The sequence below is a fragment of the Brachionichthys hirsutus genome, unplaced genomic scaffold (assembly GCF_040956055.1).
Source record: "Brachionichthys hirsutus isolate HB-005 unplaced genomic scaffold, CSIRO-AGI_Bhir_v1 contig_893, whole genome shotgun sequence".
In the NCBI taxonomy this organism is placed as follows: Eukaryota; Metazoa; Chordata; class Actinopteri; order Lophiiformes; family Brachionichthyidae; genus Brachionichthys; species Brachionichthys hirsutus.
This window is the reverse complement of record NW_027180945.1, coordinates 1-11,150: the sequence shown is the minus strand read 5'-3', so window position 1 is coordinate 11,150 and position 11,150 is coordinate 1. Positions and strand designations below refer to the sequence as shown.

The window sequence follows — 11,150 nt, the reverse complement described above, 5'->3', positions numbered from 1 at the left end:
CCTTTATTGTCATGGCATAATGGCTACACAATGAGATTAGGAGCGCTGCTCCGTCTGGTGTCTAAAAACAACAGAACATTCAAGTCATTGCAGGATATGACAACATAAGTTTAAAGTGATGACACAGTGCATGCAGAGAGATTGTCCAGTACTTTGCATATGTTAATAGCATACATTGTTGTGAGATAACAGCGCTGACCACTACGCCACCCTGTACTCATGTATTGGCGATGGTAGCGGGTGGTGGTCATGATTCGTCATTCTGAAATGGCTAGTAATGATAAACTGGATTTGCATCTAACTGGAATGGAGTGCGGTTACTGAAGGTCGTGGACGAAGAAGAACTTTATTTTAGCCGAGCTGTTTAATGTAAATATCGTTGGACGTCTGCTGGAGCTACAGCCAACAAGCGAGCGCCACAATGCCAGCAACATTGCTCTCCTAACAGTTTTCAGTGAGTCAACATGTAAATATACTCGGGATTCAGGAGCTTCCTCATTTAACCCCTGGGGGGGTATGTCTCTTTTCCAACATACAGTGGTACCTCAGCTTACGAATTTAATCCGTTCCGGGACTAACCTCGTAACGTGAAAACTTCGTAAGTAGAGACGCATTTTGAATGTAAATGCACTAATCCGTTCCAAGCCCCGCAAAAGTATTGTAACGGTTCATGTTTTAGGAGTGTTCATTATTCCTACGCTGCAGAGAGTCCGCAAAGGCATCCAGGGAGGAGGGGCGGGGTGTGTGTGTGGGTGCCGCGGGGAGGAGGAGGGGAACGGGAGAGCTGCGGCTCTCCCGTTCCCCTCCTCCTCCCCGCGGCACCCACACACACAGAGAGTTACCCGTCGTGTGCTTATTCCAGCGTCCGACGGACGCTACATTATGATATTTTTTTAAAATATTAATCTACCTGTTAGCTGTTACTTTTTGTCCTCTTTGTTTACTGGTCCTTTGCGGTGTTTTCTGCCTCGCGTTTCTTGAAAAACTGATCCGATGACGTCTGCTTTTGCCGGCTTTTGACAATCCGTCGGAAATGTGCGAGGCAGACGTCATCATAATGAGCAATAGCCCGACTTGTCAACACTTTTTCCGGGTGACACGAGGGGGACACGAATAGCATGCTGAGATACACGCATACGCAACGGGTTGCCAGGCAGATGGCAGAGCAGCTACAAGTTTGTTTACGTTCGGTGAACTCTGGGAGCGGCGAATAGCGCTATTCGCCGCTCCCAGAGTTCACCTCGTATCCTGAAATGCTTCCGTAACAAGAGGCAATATTTTCCCATTCAGAAACTTCGTAACCTGAAAATTTCGGATGTAGGGACATTCGTAAGTCGAGGTACCACTGTACACAATCACAGTTTTCATTTGTGGTAACGCGCCCCCCATGACTAAGATTGAAGGCCTTGAGGGATGTAGTTGATCCCTCCATCCCTGCAGGTATCAAGAGATCCATTCCACTCAAACCCTCCCACAGATGAATTGGCGGGGGGGGTTGACTGATGCTATTTTTCCGCCTGAAGAGGACAGCGCAGTCAAGGGCAGAGATCCCTGATCATCTGACCGGATGGCCGGCAGCGGCTTTTATTCTGGTTTAAACTAGATTACTGTGTGCAAACGTTTTATTTTTATAATTTATTTGATTTGGTGCAAGAGCTCACTCGTAAATAATGTAGAATGAGCTTGTGATGCGCTGGTGACACATCCAGGGTGTACCCCGCCTCTTGCCTTTAGTCAGCTCGGATAGGCTCATAACGGCGGATGAGATGATTGAGGTCGCCTCCTCTACAAGAAGATGGATGGATTTTAACTTCGAAAAGCATGAATGTAACTTTACATTTAAATCAAAACATATAATCATGAAGAAACCGAAGCGTGTAAACAACATTTTCACTTGCCTCATTCGTGCCTCGGTGATTGCGTTTTAAATCACGTGAGGATTGCATTTACATTTGTAGCTTTTAACAAAACATATAAGCTGACAATCCCTGACATTGCAGATGCATAAACATTTCCTCAAACATGGAGATGAGTGATTTGGGCACAGACTAATAGCACTGTCGACCACGGCCTTCAGGCGATGCGGAGGCATCCGATTCATCCCCCCCTCCCGCTATGGCCCTGACCCGACTTTAGCATTTAGCCAGCTGCACCCACGCACGTACTCATAATTATGCCCATAAGTACTTCAGCAGATATGCAGTAAATGCATCACCACGTTTCCTGCCTTTATCGGCTCATTTTCAGCACAATAACACGGTTTCATCTTTTTAAGTTACTGGTTCTGTGAAGTCAAAAAGCACGCTTGAAAAGAATGACAGGGCTTCTTTCACATGAATGCATAGTAACAAAGCCTTGTAGAGTGTAGGCCAGCGACCACTTCTATAATAATAACCCATATTTATGCAGATTTTAATCAAAAGTCTCTTTTTGTGTGTGTGTGTGTGTGTGTGGCCTCAATAAAAATGACGTGGGAGAGCGTTTGCTATGAAAGAAGTACAAGGTTAAAAATAATGGAAACACAAACCAAAACACATTTTAAAAGCACAAGCACAAAAGGAAGGGAGGAAAGGCGGCCAAGCATTTCCACATTTCGCTGAAATGAGGAAGAATTGAGGCTTTGATGACTAAACCGTGCGGCGGTTGGTGCGTGGTGGAGAGTCAGGAGTCGTCAGAGTCAGATTTTAATCATGTTGTTGGAGCGTTTACAAAAATCAAACACTAGGCCGTGTCACACTTTGGCCTCCCTTTCATGCTCCGGTATTGAAGACCGTTGCTGATGTCTTCATTTCCTTCTTATTCAGCTAAGAGTCTTGTATATTCTATTGTAAAGGGTATAATGAAAACATGTCCTCCCCGTGTTCTCCAACTTCCTCCCACCTCCCAAACATGCAACTTAGGAGAACATGGCCATTCTACTCCCACTTCCTGCCTGATGTCGGCTGGGATGGGCTCCAATGTAAAAACCATGTAAACCCGTGCCCCGGATTTGTATGTGTATGTTTGTATAAGTGACAATTACTGATCGTCTCTTTTTCAAGGAAATTAAGTTACTTGTAAATCTACATTAGCAACAAGACAAAATGTTTTTTCTAAAAAAGAAGCAACAGCATTATAACTCCTCTCGTCCCTGGTGTCCATCACTGACAGGTTAACTCTTTAATGTCCTCAAGCTTGTAAAATGACTATCTGTCAATTATATATCCTAGAAAAAGGCAATGCAGTCGCAGCAGTGAAGCGACTTTACAAGGTTGTCGAACTATACAGCTGTTCTTACATAACAAGCGACGTTCAAAGGAACCAAGCGGATACTAATGTCGTCATTCTGCAACGCAATTAGTTCATTTCTATAATGAAGCGTGGTGCAATCTCTCAGATTAAATAACATGACTGCAAAAAAAAAAAAAAAGAATAAATTCCATTATCAATCGTCTTTTAATGGGTATTTTAAACAAACAGATTCAAACTTCTTGACATCAGTATCATGTTCATTAGGGTAGGACGGTTACAGTAACCCCTAACTTCAGTTAAACGAATCTCACTTGTGTGTGTGTTTTTTTTTTTTCTTTTTGAAAACACACACTCACAAAATAAAAAGTGAAATCCTGGGCGTGGTCTGCAGCAAACTGGTTCACCATCATTACAAGCACATGAGTACAACAAAAGCATCGCCACACACTGTACATCAATCTCATTCCAGTTGTTTTGTCTTCATCACACGTCTTACATCAGCGAACTGGACAACAGCACAATGTCACACCATCGATCACTTGTGCTTTAAGAATATTCTCTTAGTCCCACAAAGAAATATCTCGTGAAACTGCATCACAATAGTCACTTAGCCAGTCTTTCTATCTTTGGCCAAACCATGTTAAAATCCCACGTTCATAACACCTGAAAAAGGCACCATAGCAGCTGCACAGGACATTCATCGGGGTTGACTTTGCTATCCTGCCATTTATTTTTATTTTTTTTGCAGCTTGTGTCATCTTTGGCTTGGGTGTGGACTGCAGCTGGGTTTGCAGCTTTGTAGTTGAAACTGCCACAGCCCTGGCCTTCACGTCTGTCTTTAACCGAAGCAGCTTAAACATCAGGGATGTTTATTTTGCAAAGAAGAAACCTCAATTTAAGTTCATGAGAAGAAGACATTTTGAGCATTAAACTTATGTTTTGGTTGTTAACCCATTTTTATATTCTTCAAAAACACGTCCCTCTTCTTTCACACCCAAATGTGCCTAAATATTCGTGTCAAAGCATGTGAACCGCTCCCAGTTCACGCAGTACGGGGGGAAGGAAACACAGAACGTACAGGAGCACTTTGATATTTGGGGCCAGAGACAAACAATTCCTACGAGGACGTTGATACTTCCCAGGAGAAGCAAACCACAAACGCTTTCGCAGCCACCTCTGAACCGTCTCTCTGGGTGCTCGGTGAGCTTTCACTTCGTGCTCCCTCTTGAAAATGTCCTCTGAGGGAAGCTCTTCTGCCATGTTTTGTCTTTGAGGAGCATCAACCCCACAGAGCCGCTTCTCTTGTTGCCTCTCAAACACCAGCAGCAATTTTCCTTCCAAAAATGGAACTTTATAACTGTCCTGACTGCTAATGGTTCCAGGCCCCGACTGTATTAACTGTCAGTTATCTCCAAGACATAATAATCGCCATTTGAGCTCTTTGTTAAGCCAAAGCCATTACTTAAGAAGGATATAGAATTATGACAGGTACGGGGGTTTATTTCTGGGAAAAGTCTGAGAGATTTGGACGTGACCATCTTGGACTGCTCAAGTTCAACGCTGAGGTAAAACTAAACTATCCCTGGAAGATGAATCGTCAAGCCTCAGGACTGAAAACTTTGTCTTTAGAAATTATAGAACAATATACAATAGATGTCAATTTCAAAAAAAGGTTTTATGGTGATTCTGGATATATAAGGGATGGTTGGGGGGGATATGTTTGATATAAGGCGCTATTTACTATTTACAAAGAAACAGAAGCTTGGGTGAATTTTTTATTTCTTTTTTAACTACAATAATTTCCTTTTATTTTAAGCAGGGGTCAAACTGACCCAAAGGATAAAAATTTTTATTTGAGGATAAAAGTAGAATTGAGGATAGGAAAAGGACGGTTCATCCCAATTTCAAAATTACGTTTTTTTCCCTCTCTGACCTGTTTTTCTGTTCTGGTGTAAAGTTTTCGAGGTAATGCCTTATTTCAGGGAGAATTTAGAAATTATAAGCGACTGAGCTGCAATATTAGTTTCACTGGCTGAGCTAGCTAGTCTCTCGTTACTTCTCGGGAACTTCTCCACGCAGGGATGTGAAAACACAAAAAAAATAAAAATACCCATACATGTTTGTTGAGTTGTTCAAATGCAGGTTTTGTCTCTGAATATCATTTAGTTCCATTATTATTCTTGAATCAAATTAATAAAAAGCACCACAGTTAAGGAAAAAAAAACCCATTGATATTAAGATAAATTTGAGCATTTAAAGGCAGTTAAATAAAACGTGTTATTATTTTGTAAATCAAATTTAGTTCCAAAATGAATGGTCTGTTCAATGCCATGTTGAATGCGCCTGTAGTTTAACATTACTTTTAATTCTGGAGATACTTAATTTGTGACAGGGAAGAAGAACTCCTCCTTCCTTAATGACATACACGTATCATAGTCGTCATTATGAATATGCTGTGCGTCTGCTATGATACTGCGATTTGGTGTTTCGAAACTAACGGAAGAAAAATGCATACATTTATGAACAAAAACCGTACAGGCATTATCTGTACACATTTGTACACTTTGTACACACGCTGCGAGGGAAATAAAACTTCAGATATGCACTATGCTGTAGGACTTTGCCTGAGAAATTATGGTGCACTATTTATTATACTGAACTGTTTATTGTGAAGGATCTGTTACTTTGTTTTGCATACAACTGTAGAAAATACAGTAAAATTCAACAATCACGTTGCACTTTTTTCCCCTTTTTTCTCATTTTTCTCATTTACTTAAAAATAGCATAATGTTAATATACAGATATTGACCAGGACATGACACAATAATAATAATCTGAGTGCACACTTCAATATGGGGCAGGAAACAGTCAACTATCAACAGTTATATGTATTTTTTTTTGTTTATCCATTTTCACATACCAAAAAAAAGAAAGAAAAAAAAGCTCTGGGGAGACAAACTCAGAACTTTTACCATCATCAAATGAGTGCATGGTGGAAACTTTTCTTCGGATTGCTGCCTCCCACACTTGGCGAACCAACATAGAACAGACTCTGAGAAAGAACAGAGCAGAGAGAAAGAAAAAGAAAACTAAGGGCGAACCACTGCCAGTCTTTATCTTCCATTCTTTTTTTTTTTTAGGACAAATAGTCTGTTCATCCTCTTCAATGCTGCGAGAAGCTTGAAGGTCACATTTCGCATCAGAACTTCAGCAATTGGAGAAAGATGACAGTCAGCAGGACGCATGTGGAGCAAGTGGGCAACACAGCTGCCCCGTTCACGTCGTGCATTGCACCAGGACCTGCAGCGAGAAAACAACAACCTTCATCACCGGGGTCGGCATGTCAGTTCACTCGCTTCAACACGATTAACTCGGTTTAAAATGATCACGTGGCCTATTTCAAGTCTTACATCTACGTTGGTTCTACAATAGCTGTGGAAACCGCAAAATGGTGCGAGTGAAAAGGCAGACCAGCGGATAACAGTGGGGGGCTTTCATAGCATGAAAAGAGGCAGCTGATAAAAGAAACAATTTCTATAATAATTCAGACGTAATTAACGCTTTCATTCACAGCAGTGGGATTTTTTCTCCTTACCATAAAGGATTATGCTGGCGTTTGTAATTCCCATGGCATTCATGGCGACGCAAGTGTAATTCCCATAGTCTTGCTCGGAGACGTTGAAGAATATGAGCATCGATTGTTTACCTTGATTCTCAATCTTAACTCCATTTAGTCCAGTGAAGAGCCTAGAAAAGAGAGGACAGCAGAATACTTCATACGCTACAGGTGCTTCAGGATTTATCCGGAGATGGCTGTTTTATTCCCAAACTATTCCGAGTGGTGGACTACGTGTGTGACCTTTAGGATTTGCAGAAGAACATGGAGCATTTCCTGTTGGTGTCTTGGTATTTAAATAAATATGAAAAATTGTCTTGCTGTAACTTGTGCATAATTGACACCGACTTGTAGTAAGTTACTCATGTTTTGTATATGTATATTCCGTGGCTGATTTTATGTTTTATCCTCTATAGTTGATGTTTAATTTGTGACCTGTCAAGGGACTGCAGATGCAAATTAGCTTTAAGCTAACATCTGGTATTATAATGCATCACATTTTTACAAATAAACATTAAACGACTAACCGACTTAATTCACTTTCTTATCCTGTGTTACTTTACGATGGCTTTGTTTAATGCGTGGAAGTTAATTATTTTAATAGCATCCTCCATCTCCGTTTTTGAGGACTGACAATCAATGCAGTTGTGTCCATTTTTAAGGATCAATGAGCAGGGAAGCATTAAACCTGCGTTTCAGCTTACCAGATCTGAAACGGCACATGAACATTGTCCCAGTCTTCAGCTCTCTACAACAATGTCCAATAAAGCTCTGAATCTCACACAAATCATAAAACATTTAGAGTGTGAAAATAATAAGTGCCTTAGGTATCCAGGCGTGAAGAGAACTCCATACATCAAAAATGCAATCGTATTTTTGAACAAGAACACGTTATTCCTATCAGCATTGACGATACAGTGGCGCTCATTTCGAGTAAAGTAAGTCCACACCTTACGGCTAAGCCCGTTAATACTTAATTCAGCAGAGAAACGTACCTGCGGTCTTCTTTGTACCACTCAAAATTTGCCCTGGGAACAGCAGAGGCTTCGCATTGCAGGATTCCTTTTTGTCCAACTGGGGTGCCAGTACTCCTCACTTTAGAAATGAAAGGAGGATCTATAAAACAAACGAAATTAGTATGACAGAGAATGACGCATACATGGCATGACGTGTTGGCGTGTGTAACGCTCCCTTTTTTTTTTTAACCAGGTAAAAAAAGCAGGTAAATAATTCGAGAAAATGTATTTTACATAAATAACTTTGGTAACAGTTGCTTATTTCTACCCAGTAGGTTATATTGGAATATAATAAAACAACGGTAACACGAAAGGGCAAAATAAACAACCATAAACACAATTAACACAAGGATTGTTTTAAGGATGCATTCAAGAAAGAGCCTCAGTTAAATGAACTTTCCCCATTATCTCTATGTCCCTCCATGACTTTGTGAAAATGAGTGCGATTTCGACCCTTACAGTTGACGGTGACTTGCACCGTCCTGACATCAGGGTTGGAGATGTCGTTGGAAGCAATGCATTCATACGATCCTGAATGCTCTTTGGTGATGGCCGCCAGTTCCACGTGTTCGCCCTCCGTCACAAATCTATGGGTGCCTGTGGACAAACGAAGGGACAAATGTATGGGTTGCCATGTCGTTCTCATTGGATGATAATGGCGCTGCATATTGCAAACCGCCATCCACATTACTGTGGATAAAGGGGGGGGGGGGGGGGGATACATCATCATCAACACCCACATCAGTGGTGGCCATAATTCCAGCAGTTTCAGTAAGAAAGAATGAGGATGGAAGGAACGGACTGGAAGCCATTAGTGATGTCATTTTTTACACCTTCAACCCAGATTGTCCACCAAGTTTGTATCCAGGCAGGTATCCGGATCGTTCTCATAATTTTATGGGTTGTAAATTAGACCAAGACACATCTTCAGACCTTATCCGCAATCCGGATCCGATCCGAATGAAATTTGGTGGTGAGATAGAGATCCCCAACCTACATGACTGTCAAATTCCATAAACATTGGTCAATAATTTACCGAGATATTGAGGAGCAAATTCTGAAGCTCCATTGACTGCAATGTGAACCAAAAATTAAAACTAATCCAGAATCCAGAATATCTTCCTGATCATCAACACAATTTAGTCATCTGTTCCTGGACACATTCCCAACATTTCCTGAATGTTTCATCAAGATCGGTCCAGAATATTTTGAGTTATCTTGCTAACAGACTGACATTATTACCTCCTCGGCGGCGGTAATAATGAGTCAGAAACTAATCTCAATAAAACCACACCAGATAAGCTTTTTGGTTAGAGGAGGCGAAGATGTCTCACAAGAACACTAGGATTCACACAGCAAACATGAAGCAGAGAAATCTTAATGCAATAAATCAAGAGGGCAGCTGTTTGTAAAGGACTGAACTAAATTCAAACCTAATTGTTCTGCTCTCTTGTTTTACGCTGTATGAGGGACTTTACATTATTTAGTCACTGAACAAAAGAATGTAACAAACTTCATCCCGAAAAAAAAAGCACAAATGTTCAATCGAGTTATTCAGCGAGAGACACATTATTTAGTCAGGGAGATATAACAACCGCCCACAACTTCGAATATCATTAAGATCGTACTCACATCCTGAACGTACAGCACGAATATGAATAAGGCACTGTAAATGCTGCATCGTTACTGCTGAAGCTTTTCCGAGAGTTATTTTCTTTGTCGGGAGAAAGATGAAGCTTTGAGAAGCTGTGGCTAGTTGGAAAACGATTCCTCCATCTATATTCAATTAATCACTCGGCGCCTTTGTCGGCATCAATATGGGACAGCAGCCCCCCTCCATCAGACAGATCAATCTGAAGTGTCATTTCTGCATACGTAATTGTCCAGCTGCTCCTGAACAGAAGACAGAATGTATACATTCACCACACATTACAAGGATTTACTCCAATGGTTCTGATTTCGTCTTTGAGATACAGCGATTATGAAATTTGAAAACCTTTTTTCCACAAATGAGATGTTTGTGGCAAATAACGGTTTATAGTGGAACCAGCGGACCTCGAAAGCCTCGGTAGTTGAACAACTCCGATTTCAACAACAACAAAAACAAAAACCGGAGTTGCCACACTCCAGCTGTCCCGTTTGGAACAACGTGTCCCTCAGGACTGGATTCCTGCTGACATTGGCCACTGGGCTTGTCTGTCTTCCTTCACCTTGATGTCACATTCCCACAGTGCCTCCGCCTGAGGCGTCAGTCTTCCCTGCTGAAGGCCTGCATTCGTCTCTCTCTCTCTTTTCTGGATGACCTTCTTGGACCACCTTCATTCTGCTTTCACATCTTACCGTTAAAGTGGGTCGAACGCCACAACGTGGAGGCCAGTGTCACCTCAACCTCAACCTCCGACAGCTTGCAGAGGGTTGGATGCATTGGCGCAGCCTCCCGCCTACTTCCTGCACCGTTTTATTACCTCCGCCAAGGAGGTTATGTTTTCGCTGGCGTTTATCTGTCTGTCTCTTAGCAACATGGCTCAAAAACCTCGAGATGGATCTTGATCTTGGGAATGTTACCAGGAACAGATGATTACATTTTGGTGATGATCCAGAAGAGAGCCTGGATTCTGAGTCACTTTGATATTTTCATTAACATTGCAGTCGATGGAGCTTTGAAATTTGTTCCTCAATATCTCAGTTGATTTGACACAATCGTGCAAGGTGGGTTAGGGTTCTCAAGCAGGTTGGGGATATCTAGCTTAACTCCGAATTTCCTCCGGATCCGATCCGGATGGAAGATATTATCGTGATTTTTTATTTGTATTTTTAAATGGGGGTAAAACTGTGCATCGAATATAGTTAAACTAAAATTATATCAATTGTTAAAGGTTTGTTTTCATAGATAAACTAAATGTAGGACAATATAGGAGGACTGAGGTGCTTGGCGTAGGTCTGCGCTCTCAGAGTGCTTTTCTAGATTGTTTTTCCCTTTTCTAGAATGGCAGCATTTGGAGCATATTTAACACAAAATCTCATGTGATCAGCTTAAGAATTGAAACCTGACGTGTAAGAGAGAACAGGTTTTCAGAGATCCCAGTCCACCTATAAATCATATACTTCTAAATCAACGAGATTCGGGCGCAGCAGGTTCTTTGGCCAATAACAAAAGCGGTGCAAGTAAATAGACCTTGAAGAAAAACTCAAAATTAACTTGAATGGAAATCTTCATCTCCAGCGAGACAAACACCTTTTCTTGTCCCCTTGCAGAGCGTTGATGTGGAGTGGCAGCATGTGCTGAG

The 11,150-nt window shown here is 41.5% G+C and overlaps 1 protein-coding gene across 1 annotated transcript; it reads right to left on the bottom strand.

Moving 5' to 3' along the window:
• Positions 1-6,430: 6,430 nt before the first annotated feature.
• Positions 6,431-10,288, bottom strand: LOC137916923 (opioid-binding protein/cell adhesion molecule homolog). The gene is made up of 5 exons (XM_068759879.1): positions 10,204-10,288; positions 8,323-8,460; positions 7,843-7,963; positions 6,827-6,978; positions 6,431-6,531 (listed from the first exon to the last, which is right to left on the bottom strand). The coding sequence occupies exons 1-5, from the start codon at positions 10,286-10,288 to the stop codon at positions 6,431-6,433; spliced, it is 597 nt and encodes a 198-aa protein (XP_068615980.1).
• Positions 10,289-11,150: the final 862 nt, after the last annotated feature.